Source organism: Procambarus clarkii, chromosome 17 (assembly GCF_040958095.1).
Source record: "Procambarus clarkii isolate CNS0578487 chromosome 17, FALCON_Pclarkii_2.0, whole genome shotgun sequence".
NCBI classification, from domain to species: domain Eukaryota; kingdom Metazoa; phylum Arthropoda; class Malacostraca; order Decapoda; family Cambaridae; genus Procambarus; species Procambarus clarkii.
The window spans coordinates 46,763,620-46,782,324 of NC_091166.1; the positions used below are offsets into that span (position 1 = coordinate 46,763,620).

Here is an 18,705-nt window from a genome sequence, read left to right on the forward strand (position 1 = left end):
AGTTTCCACCTGTGTCCCCTTGTTCGCGTCCCACCAGTGTTGAATAGTTTATCCTTGTCTACCCGGTCGATTCCCCTGATTGTGATTGGTCGATTGTGTGTGTGTGTGGCAGGGGGAGAACATTGTATAGACGCTATAATCTTCCCTAAAGATACAAGAATGTCAACAATCGCACCTTGAACGCAACAGAGAACCTTAACTGGTCAACATTTGGGATGCAACAATACCAATATACAGTGCTTTCACTCATAACTACATCGAAGAACATATTCCAGGAATATAATGCCAGTACTGCTAATTAACCCAGTAACATCAATTGAAGTCATGAATGTAAAGTAATGAAACTAGGCAGTGGAAACAGGAGGCCAGACACAGGATACAGAATAGGAGATGAAGTACTTCATGAAACGGACAGAGAAAGATCTAGGAGTTGATATCACACCAAACCTGTCTCCTGAAGCCCACATAAAAAGAATAACGTCTGCGGCATATGCGAGGCTGGCTAACATCAGAACAGCGTTCAGGAACCTGTGTAAGGAATCATTCAGAATCTTGTACACCACATATGTAAGACCAATCCTGGAGTATGCGGCCCCAGCATGGAGCCCGTACCTTGTCAAGCACAAGACGAAGCTGGATAAGAGTTCCGAGGTATGCCACTAGACTAGTCCCAGAACTAAGAGGCATGAATTACGAGGAAAGACTGCGGGAATTGCACCTCAGGTAGCTGGAAGACTGGAGAGCTCGGAGAGATATGATTAAAATCATCGGAGGAATTGACAAGGTAGATAAAGATAAACTGTTTAACACGGGTGGTGCGCGAACAAGGGGACACAGGTGGAAACCGAGTACTCACATGAGCCACAGAGACGTTAGAAAGATTTTTTTCAGTGTCAGAGTAGTTAACAGATGGAATGCATTAGGCAGTGATGTGGTGGAGGCTGACTCCATACACAGTTTCAAATGTAGATATGATAGAGCCCAGTAGGCTTAGGAATCTGTACACGAGTTGATTGACAGTTGAGAGACGGGACCAAAGAGCCACAGCTCAACCCTCCGCAAGCACAACTAGACGAATACAATTTTAAAATCCCCCCCACACCTTGACGTCAGTGAGTGGAGGCGCGCGCATTGTAAGCCCTGGAACCGTCTGGCGGGCGGCCAGCACCTACATAAAGGTTTGAGGAGCCGTCGACCGCGCCAGACTCTCAAAGACAGGTACAGAAAACCACCGAGTGCGTGTGTATACATTCTCCATCTGCCCCCCCTCAAAATAGCACATCTCCTGGGTCCCCTGCTTCCTAGCCTGATGCAACTTGAACATGACCTGTTAACACTTTGCTAGATCAACTGACAACGGTGGTCAACCCATTCAAGAGGCTGTTGACAGCCATTTTCTTCAGCGGCCGAGTCATTACACCGCTCCAGTTTGTTTTTCTGGTTGACACTTGTGCCTTGTCTTTCTGTTTAAAAAGGTATGTCTGGCAGCTGTGGGTTTTTACTGGTGTGTGACAGGTGTGTATAGCTGTACACACCTGCAGGTGGGTGGGAGAGAAGTGTATTTTAGATGTGTGTTTATTTACGAGTGTTGGAAAGAAGTGTCTTTATTCAGGCATGTGGGGAGATCAGTGCAGTTCACATATGTGGCATAGGAGTATATTTTTACAGGTATGTGGGATATTAGTGCTAATCTACAGGGTTTGTACACGTGTAGGATAATGTGTGTTAACAGGTATATACGATAACATCAGTCATTGTACAGGTGTGTAGAATAACACCAGTATGTGTGTACAAGTGTGTATAATAACATTGAATAGGTCCACTTCTCATATAATGTTGCTTTTGACCTTAAAGTTCAAGAATGTTTATTGAGACAAGGAAGAAATACATCTCAAAGGGATAGAGTAGCTTAGGCTATTTCTACCCCCCTCCCCCCTTGACCTTCGAGACAGTTTACTGTGTGTTCAACTGTTGTCATTTTGTAATTAATCTCTTGAATTCCTCTTATGCTCCTGTCTTGCCCCTAGTCCGGCCGTGCTTCCCTGCTTTATGGATTTCTAACACCTTTTTTTGTACACTTTTTTTCCATGTTTTGCCTCGTGAAGTTGGCGTCACCGAGCCAATAGGGGACTGCCTATTGTTACTGCGTTCATAGACAAGGATGATTTATCGGCTGTTTCCTAGCTGCTTTAGGCGAGGGAGCCGCTTATGCCTGTGCTTGGTACCACCATTGGTCCTTGACATGACATTTCTCAATCCTTTGTAGTCCCCCCCGTCAGCATGCCCGCCGCGTTCTCCCTGGTCTTGCCAATCACCTGTTGTTGCTTTAGATTCAGCTACGGGGAACACAAAGTTGCAAGTAGCACGGGTTATGGTGAGCCCGTGGTGGACTTACCTGGCACAGGAGCGGGGCTGTGGTGAACCCGTGGTGGACTTACCTGGCACAGGAGCGGGGCTGTGGTGAGCCCGTGGTGGACTTACCTGGCACAGGAGCGGGGCTGTGGTGAGCCCGTGGTGGACTTACCTGGCACAGGAGCGGGGCTGTGGTGAACCCGTGGTGGACTTACCTGGCACAGGAGCGGGGCTGTGGTGAGCCCGTGGTGGACTTACCTGGCACAGGAGCAGGGTTGAGACTGCTGGTGTCAATAACTTGTGTCCACACCTCCGCTGGACGCTCTAAGGTCTTTACTCCCAGATCGTTCACATCTGAGGACGTTGCATTGTTCACTCAAGTTACAAGTGAACTTTTCAGAGAGATTCAGCATTATCATCTCTGGTTCATCTCTTGTGGGAGCGACGACACGCTGCTTCAGGAAATTCCAACCTCTTGGCTTACCCTGTGTCTCGCCCCTATTGAAGGTCACCTCGATTGAAGGAATGGCTTAGAAACGCACTTGCCATGAATTAGAAGAGTCTAGGGATGGTTACCTTACCTTACGGGTTGGTTACCTTGCGATGATTTCGGGGCCTCAGCGTCCCCGCGGCCCGGTCCTCGACTAGGCCTCCTGGTAGCTGAACTGGTCAACTAGGCTGTTGGACGCGGCTGCATGTCCAACAGAGCACACTCGTTCCTGACTTTGCATAAAGCGTTGGTCAGACCCTCGCCTGGGGATACCCTGTGGTATTTTTGTCCATTTCAAAATAAGATGAAGACAATCTCGAGACGAAAAAGAGGTGACATTTTTCATAAGCTGCCAGTATGAAGTTCAATACAATTGATAAAAAGGATTGGGCTCGAGTACCAACATGTTCAACAACAGTAAGTTATTGTTCGTGTAGTCCCCCTTACCACACGCTCCGTAGACAAGTAGAGCACGAACGTAACAGGAGGTAGAATAGTAGATGTAATAGACTATCTACTGACGGAGGAGCACCACGCCTCCCAGCGTCGCAGATAAACCCACAGACGACTATACCTACAATTACATCACCAAAGCCACAATTACAGACAGTAAGAAATGGCTGGAAAGGCGTGTTTGTGATTATTAATATATCTATGTATTTATGGAACTCCCTGAGATGCTGAATATAGGATACTAACGACTGAACTACATTGTTACAGGATGTGGAGGAGTGTGTGGTTGTTATTGGTGATGGTGGTGGTGGTGGCGGGTCCCGCCGTGCTGGCCTCGGCTCACAGACACGCCAGGCAGGGTAAGTCTTGCCTTTTTTTCCTTGACTAAAGATGAAGGAAAAGTTGCAGACATGTGGAATATAAACAACAAAGCCACAAGGGCCGTGACGAGGATTCGAACCTACGTCAGAGAGCATCTCAGACGCTGCCTTAATCGACTCAGCTACGACATGGTAAAAAAAATTTCAGCGTCTGGGATGTTCTCGGTCGTAGGTTCGAATCCTCGTCACGGCCCTTGTGGATTTGTTAATTTGATGCCTCACGCTATTGTGATTTATGCGAGTAGTGTGGAATATAGTTTGAGTTCTGAGGTCAAGCGGGTTGATCACATTGTTGATGACGCCCGTCTCTACCCCCCCCCCACTCTCCCTTCCCCCCTCCCCCTCTTCCCTCCCCCTCTTCCCTCCCCCCTCTTCCCTCCCCCCCTCTTCCCTCCCCCCCTCTTCCCTCCCCCCCTCTTCCCTCTCCCCCTCTTCCCTCCCCCCCTCTTCCCTCCCCCCCTCTTCCCTCCCCCCCTCTTCCCTCCCCCCCTCTTCCCTCCCCCCTCTTCCCTCCCCCCCTCTTCCCTCCCCCCCCTCTTCCCTCCCCCCCCTCTTCCCTCCCCCCCCTCTTCCCTCCCCCCCTCTTCCCTCCCCCCCTCTTCCCTCCCCCCCTCTTCCCTCCCCCCCCTCTTCCCTCCCCCACCTCTTCCCTCCCCCCCCTCTTCCCTCCCCCCCTCTTCCCTCCCCCCCTCTTCCCTCCCCCCTCTTCCCTCCCCCCCTCTTCCCTCCCCCTCTTCCCTCCCCCCCTCTTCCCTCCCCCCCTCTTCCCTCCCCCCCCCTCTTCCCTCCCCCCCCTCTTCCCTCCCCCCCCCCCTCTTCCCTCCCCCCCTCTTCCCTCCCCCCTCTTCCCTCCCCCCCCTCTTCCCTCCCCCCCTCTTCCCTCCCCCCCCTCTTCCCTTCCCCCCCTCTTCCCTCCCCCCCCCTCTTCCCTCCCCCCCCTCTTCCCTCCCCCCCTCTTCCCTCCCCATGTCTGAGTTCCCCAGGTGATGACATCAGTGCGGCAAGGACCCCCTGGGTAATACCCAAGCGCACGCACGCACGCGCGCGCACACACAAGTCCTCACACTTGAGTGAACATACCTCTGGGGTCGTAGTCCTAAGAGCCCGGGTTAGATTCCCGGTCGAGGCAGTAACAAAATGAGCAAACTTCCTTTAATCTGATGCACCTGTTCATCTAACAGTAAATAGGTACCTGGGAGTTAGACAGCTGCTACGGGCTGCTTCCTGGGGATGTCTGTGAGTGAGAGAAATATGTAATAGATGGAGGGAAAATAGGTTGGGAGTCCGTACATTAGATAATCAACTGTTGGAAAGGCGGGGTCCAACAGCTAAGAGCTCGATCGTGCAGGCACTAATAGTAAACATAAACACACAGTTTCGACCCGAGTACCCAAATGAGCCACAGACACATTAAAAAGCATTTATTTCAGTGTCGGAGTATGTAACACATGGAATGCACTAGGAAGTGATGTGGTGGAGGCAGACTCCATACACAGTTTCAAATGTAGATATGATAGAGCCCAATAGGCTCAGGAACCTGTACACCAGTTGATTGACAGTTGAGAGACGGGATCAAAGAGCCCAAGCTTAACCCCTGGCAAGCATAATTAGGTGAAGTTCGAAGTCATGGTACTTAATGATGCTATCTTTAAAGGCGGGGTTTAGGGACGAGTGGTGAGAGTTGGTTTACTCTTAAGGATTACGATGACCGCTCTTCCGGTCTAAATATATGTTCCAGTTTTAGTTAATCGAGCGCCCAACAGAAACTCCATATCCTTGATAATACTAACAAGTGACTTTCTCTACCTCCCTCCCTCCTTCAGTAGCCAAATGCAGTCCGGAGGAGCCGTGCACCCCTCTCAACGCCTGCCAGCACTTCCAGAACCTCCTGAGGGGTCCTTCGCGAAATGAAGCCGCCAGGTTGATCCGTAAAGCTGTCTGCAGCACCGACCGAAGGAACACTATGGTGAGTCGCTGAGGCTGCGGCCTCTTGCTTCAGAACTGTTGGTCCTGATAATCCTTGATTCTCCCACACACAGTAGTAAGACTTGTCAAGCAGAGTGCGTGATGGATTAGCTCATATGGAGGTTGTTGATGTTGTTTAAGAATCGCTACTTGGAACTAAAAGTTCCAAGTAGCTCGAGCTATGGTGAACCCGTAGTGGCCTTACCTGGCACAGGAGCGAGGCTGTGAGGTCACATGGAGCGGCGTGTTTACCTTAGATGCAGCACCGTGTGTCAAGCAGCAGGTGCGGGTAACGCTATGGCTGTAGTGTTGTTGAAGAGACGCAAGTCTTGACAGAGGTCTGACGGAAACCTCGGTCAATAACAAGGGTTTATTGCAATGGATATTACATTGGCTATAGGTGTGGCAAAGAAATTACATGAGTGGTGGTGGCGTGCCCTCTTACTCCCCCCCCCTCACTCAACCGCCCCATTCCCCTCCTCCCCTTCCTTCCCCCCCCCCCTTCCTTCCCCCCCCTTCCTTCCCCCCCCCTTCCTTCCCCCCCCCCCTCCCAGCTGCGACAGGGTACATAACCTGTTCCATCTATTTCGTTGACTGAACAAACAACAAATGCATCAGATTGCCATTCAGACTTCGTGAGCTTGATACACATACATTATACATCTTCAAGATCTTAAACGTGTTTACCATTTCTTTCTCAAGGTGTGTTGTCCCAAGTCCAGTGGCGTTACAACTCCTACCACGCCCAGACCGACGCCCACGCCCACTCCTGCCACCCCGCCACCAGCGCCCACGCCCACCATCGACCCAGCAGTCGGCGAGGCCAGCCTGCCTAAGAGCTGCGGTAGTGTGAGAAGCTTCAACAAGATCTTCTTCGGCGAGGACGCCAACCTGGGCGATCATCCGTGGATGGCTCTGCTCGGCTATGGCAGTGAGTCCTCGCGTCTCGGAGCCTCACTCCCCCCACACCCCCGACTGTGTCTCGCCTCCTCCTTCCCCCTGCCCCCCCCCCTGTTTGTCTCACTACCTACCCCCTCCCCATCAGTTCCTCGCCCCTCCCCCCCCACCCCCCCGACTGTGTCTCACCACCTCCTTCTCCCTCCCCCCTTTCTCTCGCCACCTACCACCCCCCACCCCCCGACTGTCTCTCGCCTCCTCCTTCCCCCTCCCCCCTGTCTCTCGCCACCTACCCCCCCCCCCCCCCCCGTCTGTTCCTCGCCCTTCCCTCCCTCCCCCTCTTTCTCTCTTTCTCTCTCTCTTTCTCTCTCTTTTTCTTTCTTTTTCTCTTTCTTTTTCTTTCTTTTTTCTTTCTTTTTTTCTTTTTCTTTCTTTCTTTTTCTTTCTTTCTTTCTTTCTTTTTCTCTCTTTCTTTCTTTTTCTCTTTCTTTCTTTCTTTCATTTTCTCTTTCTTTGTTAATTCACCAACAATCTCCCAAACTTTGCACATAGTTCTTATATACAATTTTTGTACACAACTAATTAACGACTGACACATTCTTATATTTTTTTTAAACTAAATGTATTTTTTTTTTTCTCTTACGAATGAAATGAACCATCTGTGGTGGGTGGTGACTGCACGCGCGTGTGCGAGAGCAGCCAAGGAGAGTCCAAAGTGGGGTTGCGGGGCGGCACTCATCACAGAGTCTTATGTTCTCTCGGCTGGACACTGCGTCGACCTCGCCTTCACCGGCGGCCTCTCAGTGTAAGACTCCAGGACTTGTATTTTTAAGCGTGTTGAAGCTAGTCACTTTGGAAACTTTGCCTCACTCTGACGCTCACTCTCTCACTGGCAGTGTGATGGTGAGGTTGGGAGAGCACAACTTGGCCACCAGCAAAGACTGTGAGACCCAGATGGGGACTGGAGGGCAGCTGTGTGCCGAACCCGTCCAGGACATTCCTCCCGCTGCCATCTACAAGCACCACAAGTTTAACTCACTCTCGCACGCCAACGACGACATCTCGCTCCTCAAACTGCAGAAGAAGGCGACATTCAACTGTGAGTCCTCTCTAAAGTTTTTAAAAGTTATCCCCTTCACTTCGTAGCAAGTCTGTCCTTATATATGTTAAAGACGTGTTATTATGTCGGCAATTTTGTTTTGTTTTTGTAATACGGTTGGTAACCAGGTCACGGGTGTAGATTGAGGCTCCAGGTCACTGGTGTAGATTGAGGCTCCAGGTCACTGGTGTAGATTGAGGCTCCAGGTCACTGGTGTAGATTGAGGCTCCAGGTCACGGGTGTAGATTGAGGCTCCAGGTCACCGGTGTAGATTGAGGCTCCAGGTCACGGGTGTAGATTGAGGCTCCAGGTCACGGGTGTAGATTGAGGCTCCAGGTCACGGGTGTAGATTGAGGCTCCAGGTCACTGGTGTAGATTGAGGCTCCAGGTCACTGGTGTAGATTGAGGCTCCAGGTCACTGGTGTAGATTGAGGCTCCAGGTCACTGGTGTAGATTGAGGCTCCAGGTCACTGGTGTAGATTGAGGCTCCGCCTATAGTCACTCTTTTTGTTACAATGTTTTGACTGTGCTAAGAATATCAAAGGTCTGTGGTCTACCAAACCTGCGCCGTCAACCCGTTGCCTTCAAATCAAATGTTTATTCAGCTAAAAGTACATAAAACAAAATGAGTTACAAACATAATGTTGAATTTCTAGAAAGAGGTAGTAAATTTAATGCCTAAATGCACTAATACGTGAAAGGGAAGGTACTCCATTGGATAAAGGTGTACCTAAGCAATAGAAGACGGCAAGTCAGTGTGAGGGGTGAGGTCTCAGGTTGGCGAGGCATCACCAGTGGGGTCCCGCAGGGGTCAGTCCTTGTACCTATAATGTTTCTGATATATGTAAATTATTTCCCAGAAGGAATAGACTCGTTCCTCTCATTGTTTGTTCATGATGCAAAAATTAGGAGGAGGATTAAGAGGAAGATGAGGTTACAAGATGACCTAGACAAACTGAAGGAATGGTCCAACAAATGGCTACTAAAGTTCAACCCAAGGAAATGTAAGGTAATAAAACTAGGCGGAGGAAACGGGAGGCCAGACACTGGATACCGAATGGGAGATGAAGTCCTTAATGAAACGTACAGAGAACGATCTAGGAGTTGATATCACGCCAAACCTGTCTCCTGAACCCCACCTCAAAAGAATAACATCAGCGGCGCATGCGAGGCTGGCTAACATCAGATCTGCCTTCAGGAACCTGTGCAAGGCATAATTCAGAACCTTGTATACCACATATGTAATGCCAATCCTGGAGTATGCGGCCCCAGCATGGAGCCCATACCTTGTCAAGCACAAGATGAAGCTGGAAAAGTTCAGAGATATGCCACTAGACTAGTCCCAGAACTAAGAGGCATGAGTTACGAGGAAAGGCTGTGGGGAACAGACCCGTGAGATTTATATTTATTTAATTTATATGAATTTATAGTGTTTATAGTTACATTAATTCATATATTTCGATAGCAATTTGTATGAGGTTTAAGTGGACTGTGTTTCTGCAATATTCTCATAAATCGACTCCTTGCACATTAGGGGGGGGGGGGGTTATATTAAATTTATATATAAGCAGCCCATCAAACTACAGTATTAAACTAGATATATTAGTAACGAAGATTGGGAGGTCTTATCTCATTGTATGGTAGGCCTGGTCCACCAGGTATAAACAAGGGTGATGACACCAAATAATCCTGGTAGTTGAGGCTACCATCACCACCAGGTACTGGTTTACTAAGATTAATTCTTGCTTTCTCTTCAATTGTTCCTGTCAAAGGGCACTTACTGTAAAGCCGGAATCATTATATATATATATATATATATATATATATATATAATATATATATATATATATATATATATATATATATATATATATATATATATATATATATATATATATATATATATATATATATATATATATATATATGACATCTATATCAGAGGAAGTATTGGTATATTATTTATAAGATATGGACCAAGGAATAATTACCTGGGTTTAGTAGCTTCATGCCTGCTAACCGGTTTGCCCTATATACCTTCCATAACTGGCCAGATATGACTAGATAAGAAACGGGTGTCGGTAATAAACATCCTTTATAGTAGACGTAGTTGCGTGTCGATAACAGAAGCACTCCTGTGACACAGCTGTCCAAGGGAGAATTCTAGGAGCTGAACTCGCTGCAGCGACTGTGGTCTAACAACAAAGGTTGACAACCTCTCATCCACTGACGCCCTGGCTCTTTGTCCAGATGTCAATAAATGGTAGAAAGGTCACATTTACTCTATTTTGATACTGATAATTAAGTTAATTCAAGCAAGATGTTTTTATGATAGCAGTCTTTGGACTTTTGTATTAAGAATAATTCCCAACAGAATAGCTGGTGAATTTATAGCGCTATGTAGCAATGATCTCGTTTTCTATTGACGGAAAATTCCACTGCGCCACGTCTTCTATCAGTGAATTTATATATACAACAGCAGCAATATTATCTGCCTATTGTATTGAATATTAGTAAATGGTGTCGGGTTTTCCGGCAATGCACCTCGCGTCGCTAAAAGACAGGAGAGCTCAGGGAGACATGATCACTACCTACAAAATTCTCAGGAATTGATAGGGTAGATAAAAATAAACCGTTTACCACGGGTGGTACGCAAACAAGGGGACACGGGTGGAAACTGAAAACCCAAATGAGCCACAGGGACATTAGAAGGAACTTTTTCAGTGTCAGAGTAGTTAACGGATGGAATGCATTAGGCAGTGATGTGGTGGAGGCTGACTCGATACACAGTTTCAAATTGAGATATGATAGTCCAGTAGGCTCAGGAGTCTGTACACCAGTTGACTGGCTGTTGAAAGGTGGGACCAAAGAGCCGAAGCTCAACCCCCGCAAGCACAACTGAGTACACACACACACGCTGAAGTTGTCGTACAAGCACTGGCAGGTACCAGCTGGTAGGCGAGAACACAGCAGTTGGCTAACATATTGTGTCTGGTGTTCGCTGGTGCAGTGTTCGTGCAGCCCATCTGCCTGCCTCCTGTGGGATTCGACGTGAAGAGTTTCCTGGGCGGGAGGAACGCGACGGTGGCGGGCTGGGGACGCACCGAGAACTCCCCCACCTCCGACATCCTCCAGAGGGTCCATCTGCCTCAGGTGGACCTAGAAGAGTGCAAGAATCTTTACGAGGGAAATGTCACCCCGGATGAGGTCAGTAAGATTGGATCATTTAGTTCTAATCTCTCCCACTCCTCTTTCGTCTCTTTCTGTCTCATCCTTTCTTCTCGTTCGTCTCCTCCCCCTCTCTCGCTCCCTCTTGGTTACCACTTGTTAGGTAGAGCGACGGTCTCGCTTCATGCAGGTCGGCGTTCAATCCTTAACCGTCCAAATGGTTGGGCACCATTCATTACCCCCGTCCCATCCCAAATCCTTATCCTGACCCCTTCCAAGTGCTGTACAGTTGTAAAGGCTTGAGGCTTTCTGTTGATAGTTCCCTTCCCATCTATCTAGCTCTCTCAGAAAACGTAATACTGTATTCATTTTCATCCTCATTTTCATTACACACTATCACTGTAACCACCTTCACTACCCGGGCACCGCTGGATCTCCATCTAGAACCTTCCCTACCCCCTCACCACTGTATCTTCAATATATACTATATTAGAGAGTATACATGTATGGCCAAGGTTGGGGGCCAGGAGCTTGGTGCTAACCTCACTAACTCGTGGCTTCTCTGTATAATTGTATTATAGCTGAATATATTCAGATATGTCATTAGCATGCATCAGTATTCTTCAAATGACACTACCGAATTGGTAGGGACAGAGCGAGGCTAAGAAAAGAATACTAAGTATATATAAGATATATTCAGTGTATGTAGAATTTCGTATATGCACAATCCCACAACACAGCAGTGTCTGAAACAGTTATACACCAACCAGCGCCCGCTGGTCACCACCTAATCCCTAAATCATTCCTGTCCCCGGAGAACTACTTGTCTCTCTAATTACTGGCCAAAGATAGTCACTCATAACACACAGATTGGTACACACGATACTAGCTCGCGTAATCCACCAAGAGGTCGGCACTCGGGGCATGTTGACCAGATGTCTGCGCCAGGGCTGCTGAACCCCTATGGCTCCCACTGGTCCACGCAATCTGGCTTGCAGGACACAACTTTGGTTTTTTATATATCAATAAAAAAAAAGTACAAAAACAGGGACACAAGTGCAAAACGACATATAAATACAAACAATCGTGCTTATAGCAAGCACCATGAAACAGACATAAAATACATACAATGGGTCACAGGAAAGAACACAGGACACAAGCCAAGAAACCCACAAACAGCACGGGTCAGAAAATGCATATAATACACAACAAATAAATGACAGAAGGACAATAACAAAAATGTACAAGAAAAAATACACAAATTACAACAAATGTACAGAAAGCCAACCCCCCCCTAGAACAGAAAAGGGGAGTAAATGAGAACACAAGCACGGCCAGTCCTACCCTGCACACAAAGGAGAATAACCGGACATAAATGGGGGCACCAATAACACAGTAACATGAAATCCAAAAACTACATATTAGAACATAAATAACATAAAATATGTACAAAGAATAAAGCAATTATAAGAACAAAGAAATAATCACACGCACACACAACCCATGCAACATACACAACCACACCACCCCACACCAAGACGCCCGCCACCCCATCACACGAGGTACGCGCAACGACAGGAAGGAAAACATCAAACGCCCACAACCGCATACAACCACAACACAAACACCCATACCATACAAAACAAATCGCAAACACAACAAAACAGGCCACGCAGGAGCCAGGAACAGACACCTACACCACACACACGCACAGACAAGGACACCCACCTGTGCACGCAGGCACTGGGCAAACATTACACACAACACATAAACCAACCACACGAATCACTCAAACTTCTCCGGGTACTCCCAAGCCGGAAACCGTAAGCAATAAGCATCCCAAACAAGTTGGTCACCTTCAGCAAGCGGACATCCAGGAGGCGCAGTAGGCCGAGGCATCGAATCCAGCACGTCCATGACTAAACACTGCGCCTGCGGAACCCAGATGATAGATGGGCACCAGGGAACAGGACGCACCAGGTCATCAGTCTTAAAACAGAGATGTCGTAGATCTGTCGATCACCTCGCCGGACAGGAGGACGAAAGGGATGGGTTTCTCCCTTAGGAAGCCGGTCACAGGGCTGCACACTCGGAAGCACACCAGGCTGCACAGCGGGCCGCATACCAGCTCGCCCACTAGAGCGCGCACTTCGTTCAATGCCGGGCATCGCACCGAGCCCTGCGGAGGGTGGCTCCGCAGGCGCCCCAGTGCCCCCACCAATCGAAACAGGAGCAGAGGCCCCCCGACGCACATCCTTCGACAACACCACTACGAGGTCGCGGTCACCAGGGGCAACCGCCCAATGAGGATAGCCACCAGCAGGGGGCACAGCATCCAACACAGAAGGCACCACAGGAGGTAGCACAACGTCGCCCACAGCATCATCATCCATATCGTCTCGCTCCTCTGCCCACGTCTGGCGAGGTGATGCACCCCGAGGCAAACGACGGCGCTTAGAAATGGGCCGTTGATCGTCGGAACTGTCACCCCATGCAAGCGGTGTCCCAGAAGAACCATCTGCAGGCGACCCCAAAGCCGGGGCAGCACGACCACGCAGAACGGTAGCTTCAACGACGCGGGGCAAAAAGCCACTACCATCCATGGAGACCGGATTCGGTGAAAGAAGAGACACAGCAGGCGGAAGGATAGACTCCAGCACACGTGAGGTATCCAGCGAGGACGACAGAACCGGCAGAGGAGAAGAGGAATGTGGTAACGAGGAAACTACCAGAGGCGACGAGGCAGAGGGCGGAGTCACACACACCACCACCCCGACAGCCCCGGGAAGCACATGTCCGTCTGCAGGAGATGCAGGCATCACCCCTACAGCACCATCCAATGCCCGCATGGAATCAACCAGCTGCGGATGCACCTCCGCAACCACAGAACGTCGAAGGTTCGAAGCAGGAGCCCCTAGGTCCTCAGAGCTCACCGGTGGGGCAAACAGATCAGGGCCAGATGGAGCGCCATCTGGAACCGCCACAGGAACCACGCCAGGCACCTGTACAGAGCGAGGATCCGCCAGGGAATCCCCACGCACAAACGGGGTAAGTCATCCTCCAGGAAAACTGAAGGGGCCTCAGCACAAGGAGCATCGCAGCTGGCCGCCACGTGGCCCTCCGCACCACACCGGAAACAGGTGCGTGTTTGACCCTGATAAAATATCCGTAATGAAAGCCCACGAAACGAAACCCTGGAAGGAATAGGGCTCATGACCCGCATGACGAGCGTACGAGCGCCCAGACGAACCTCTTTCAGCCGGCCCGCACTCAGTGGTGAACCTGTGCTTCACCGCCGTACCAAACCACATAAACACCGACATCAGCTCTGCCTTGGGGAAGGTCACCGGCACACTGTGAACACTCACAAAAGTCAAGGGCCCCCAGGGATCCGAAATCTCCACAGTCACAGCCGAAGCAGGAAGAGAAAGCGAGCGTGCGTGCATCCCAGCGTGCCACAAACTCCTGGTAAAGCAGCGACGTGGCAAATGACACCGCCACACGGATAGGGGAGATCTTTTCTAGCCCCAGGAGATCAGAGACGTTAACACGGAGCACGTTCAGGAGAGCAATCTCCACAATGGGCCAGTCCACTGCACCAGAAAAATCCAGCAGTACTGTATCTACCCGTCAAACACAGCTACCACCAGCTACCTCCATACCTCCAGCCAGATCCCCGGCTAGCGGGCGCTCCACACCTCCAACAGCCAACCACCACGCAGCAAGGGTAAACGACGACTGGCCGCTCTAGCCCGACCTCCGCACCCTTTGGCCAGTGTCCAGGAACTCATTCACTTGCAGGACACAACTGGTAGGCTCCACTCGCTTGAGCTAGTACCTCTACTCCAAAATCCAGGTCTGGTCACATGTCCTGTCAGGCCCCTGGTACCTACCGTCTTTTCATCCCTCCGCTAGAAACTGTTTCTAAACATAAAATATAAACTGGAAAGTTTTATACTTCCTTATCAAGGGAAGAACATCAAAATAGAGAATATTCGTGCCAGAATCACTTCTCGGTCCCCCCCCCCTCACCTCACCTCCTTATCTCTCACCCTGCAGCTGTGCTTCGGAGGAGCTGGTCGGCGGGACTCCTGTGTGGGTGACTCTGGCGGACCTCTCTTTGCGGTGGGCCTCGGCAACCCCACCTACACCCTGGTGAGTAGTGTGTGTGTGTGTGTGTGTGTGTGTGTGTGTGTGTGTGTGTGTGTGTGTGTGTGTAGCTTTTAAAACGGAAGGGAAGGGAATTGTCAGGATAAAGCGCCAAGATTAAGAGATGCCGTTTTATTCTAAAAAAAGATATAGGTTCTGAGCTTTGGTAATAATGAATGGCGTATGTCCGGACTCTTACAGTCCAGACAATATTTAAATTGTGAGGAAGCTCTAGTGGCAAAAACTATTGTATAATACAGGAAATAGGATACTGGGATTTATTCCCAAAGGCATTAACACTCTGGTGTCTAATATTATTTGATCTTGCCCTCGTTTGACCCTTCTTGAGAGGTTATTTGAGATGATTTCGGGGCTTAGCGTCCCCGCGGCCCGGTCCTCGATCAGGCCTCCATTCTGTTACACACCCCCAAGAAGCAGCCCGTAGCAGCTGTCTAGCTCCCAGGTACCTATTTACTGCTAGGTAACAGGGGCATCAGGGTGAAAGAAACTCTGGCCATTTGTTTCCGCCTCCGCCGGGGATAGAACCCGGATCCTCAGGACTACGAATCCCGAGCGCTGTCCACTCGGCTGTCAGGCATACTCTAATTGATATATGCAGATCAGTTCCAGCCCCGTACTATAAAATGGACAGGTTCAATAGGAAGTGTACATAGAAGGATGACATGTTATCAGATGAATTAAAAACACCTCTTATGTGGATAGAATAAAAATCCTTAATTTAAATTCTCTAGAAAAACGAAGAATAGCATGACTGACGGATGAAAGGTTATAACAAATGTGTAAACAAGGTTTTCAATATATCAACAAAAAAATAGAACACGGATGAATGGGTTTAAACTGGGCACGTTTATATTCAGGAAAGACCTGGGTAAATACTGGTTTGGAAACAAGGTTGTTGATTTACGGACTAAATTACCCAATTTCCTTTGTGTTTGTTAGACATATGGACGAGTTTGGGTGGATACAAATAGGAGCCGCTACATGTGTGTGTTGTAGGTATATATCTTCCCCTTCCAGGTATGTATCTTGCAGGTATATATCTTGCAGGTATATATCTTGCAGGTATATATCTTCCTACGTTCTTACATTCAGCTGCCGAAGGTATTATGATGCCAATCATGCACACGGCTATTTAATCTTGCAGTCCCTCTCTGACCCCTCTGACCCCCACTCTGACCCCCTCTCTCGGACCCCACCCCTCTGACCCCCCCCCCCCCCCTCCCTCATCAACATTACCTGAACTGGTCAATTGTGAACTGACTGCCAAACTCACCAACGTAACCGTCAACTCTACAGTTGTCTTCCATTCTGGGCAACATCAGCTGCCACATGAGCACACAGCATCACGGGTGATACTACACCAATAATACAGGAAACACACTCTAATCTAATGTAAACTAACCAATCCCCAATCAAACTGAGCGCGATATAGTCGTAATGGCTTAGCGCTTTCTCCCGATACCAAACTGAAACTACTTAAAGCCTTATTTAGACTCGCTTATGATGCCCCTGTAGAGGAATATTGACTTTTGTAATAGAGATGTGTTATGAAGTTCCACCGTGGGATGGCCCGTGATCACACTTAAGAACAAAGGTAACTGCAGAATGCCTATTGGCCCGTACGAGGCAGCTCCTATTTATAATCACCCAATCCCACTCATATACATGTCCAACCCACGCTTGAAACAATCGAGGGACCCCACTTCCACCACGTTACACGGTAATTGGTTCCACAAAACAACCCTGTTACCGAACCAGTATTTACCCAGGTCCCCCCTCTTCAGCGCCCTGGAGAGGGGGGACCTGCTGCCTGGGTAACAGCTTCTCCCCCGAATCAACCTACCCTGGCTTTGTGCCCTGGTGAGGCCACTCCAGACCGACAACCAGAGCGCAACTCCATAGTCTCCTGAGACTGATGCATGCCTACTATTTACCCAAGTCTTTCCCAAATCTAACCTAAAATAAAACACAAACCCCTACTGTCTTCACCATTTGTACACATCAGTAGTCTTCACTTGTTCCCAGAGCAATCCACCAGCTAACCACTTCCTTCCTCATGTTTCATGGATCATACGTTTCCGGATCCAGTCGTGCACACCTGACATTCCTTGTCCCCGCGACCTGGTCATCAGCATCTTCCACAAATGATTTAGTTTATTCCATCACTCTCCGCTAAGCACGTCTTCCTGTCGACCAGATCGGTGTTGTCTCTCGAGGGAGGTCCCAGTGCGGCACTCCGGGGATCCCTGCCGTCTACACCAACGTCGCCCACTACAGACAGTGGATCATAGAGAACCTCCGCCCTTAGCTTCGTCGAGGAACCCGGAGACTAGGGAGGATCTTCCCGGTATCCACCACAACCTTCAGGAAATATAGGACCTATTTTATTAATAGCCAACTGGGCCAGGATTTATCCAGCACATGAGCAAGCACTTACAGCTGTACAGCTTTCATTAATTATGACGGGTTTGCTTGCATTTATTGCACAGTATTGGCGTTTGTCTTTCTACGGCGCCGAAAATCTCCAATGGAGAGGGAGGGGGGGGGACCTGCTGCATGGGTAACAGCTTCTCCCCCCGTATCAACCTACCCTGGATTTGCCCCTGGAATGGCCACTCCAGACCCACAACCAGAGCGCAACTCCATAGCCTCCCGAGACTGATGGATGCCTACTAATGCACAGTTTATGATCAACGAAGCACCACGAGGCTATTTATAGTAATAATAACCCCGGGGTTGTAAAGTTTCAAGCTCGTAAACTGTGTTTAGTAACACGACTGCTATAGTTGTTGATAGATGTACAGGTTACGCCAGCGGTGGTCTGTGTGCTTGATAACTCCTGGCCCAGAAGTAGTGACACACAGATTTTGTCCCTTGCCATAAACACGTGTGATGTCACAAGGGTCCCTGTGGAGGGCCCCCCCCCTGTGGAGGCCCCCCCCCCTGTGGAGGCCCCCCCCCTGTGGATGGCCCCCCTCTGTGGAGGGGCCCCCCCCTGTGGAGGGCCCCCCCTGTGGAGGCCCCCCCTGTGGAGGGCCCCCCCCTGTGGAGGGCCCCCCCCCTGTGGAGGGCCCCCCCTGTGGAGGGCCCCCCCCTGTGGAGGGCCCCCCCTGTGGAGGGCCCCCCCTCTGTGGAGGGGCCCCCCCCTCTGTGGAGGGGCCCCCCCTCTGTGGAGGGGCCCCCCCCCTGTGGACGGGCCCCCCCCCTGTGGAGGGCCCCCCTGTAGACGGGCCCCACCTGTGGAGGGCCCTCGGCGCCACCAACAAAGGTCAGGTTATGACATTATTACCGGAAGGAAAACTGTGATGTAATTATCTAATTCCACATTGTTGTTTACAGACCTTCATCACATTCTTACAGTGTTAGCATTATTACACTTGTTGCTCAGTGCACGAAACTTAGATACTTGTATACAACAAATAAAGATCCAGAATAATTTTGTTTTTGTTTATTCTTGTTTGTGTGTTGACTAACCAAGCCAGTTAGTAGTAAGACGTGTTCGCCTACCTAACTAGTTGACGCATCAACCTGGCCAGGTCAATATACGAGCACTACAATCGTTAATGACCACATAGAGAGCAATACAGCCTTGCTAGATGACCACGTGGACACCCCGACCTAACACATGGGCGAGCGCATCAGGGAGTTCCGATTCACACAAAAAGATTCTCTTATCTATACAAGATAACACATACGTGTGTTGACCAGACCACACACTAGAAAGCGAAGGG

The 18,705-nt window shown here is 49.5% G+C and overlaps 1 protein-coding gene across 4 annotated transcripts in view; it reads left to right on the plus strand.

Moving 5' to 3' along the window:
* The window catches only part of LOC123772497 (phenoloxidase-activating factor 3), a 47,409-nt gene extending 28,999 nt beyond the window's left edge, over positions 1-18,410 (plus strand). The window contains exons 1-9 of one of the 4 annotated variants that reach the window (XM_045765715.2): positions 1,179-1,218; positions 3,563-3,654; positions 5,499-5,641; positions 6,343-6,571; positions 7,237-7,342; positions 7,434-7,636; positions 10,647-10,843; positions 14,864-14,959; positions 17,172-18,410. In XM_045765715.2, coding sequence (XP_045621671.2) covers positions 3,564-3,654; positions 5,499-5,641; positions 6,343-6,571; positions 7,237-7,342; positions 7,434-7,636; positions 10,647-10,843; positions 14,864-14,959; positions 17,172-17,282 — 1,176 coding nt within the window. In that variant the 5' untranslated portion in view covers positions 1,179-1,218; position 3,563 and the 3' untranslated portion in view covers positions 17,283-18,410. Of the gene's footprint in view, positions 1-1,178; positions 1,476-3,562; positions 3,655-5,498; positions 5,642-6,342; positions 6,572-7,236; positions 7,343-7,433; positions 7,637-10,646; positions 10,844-14,863; positions 14,993-15,024; positions 15,076-17,171 lie in introns of those variants that run through there. The other 3 variants (XM_069325944.1, XM_069325943.1, XM_069325945.1) reach the window with 3 other exon arrangements.
* Positions 18,411-18,705: the final 295 nt, after the last annotated feature.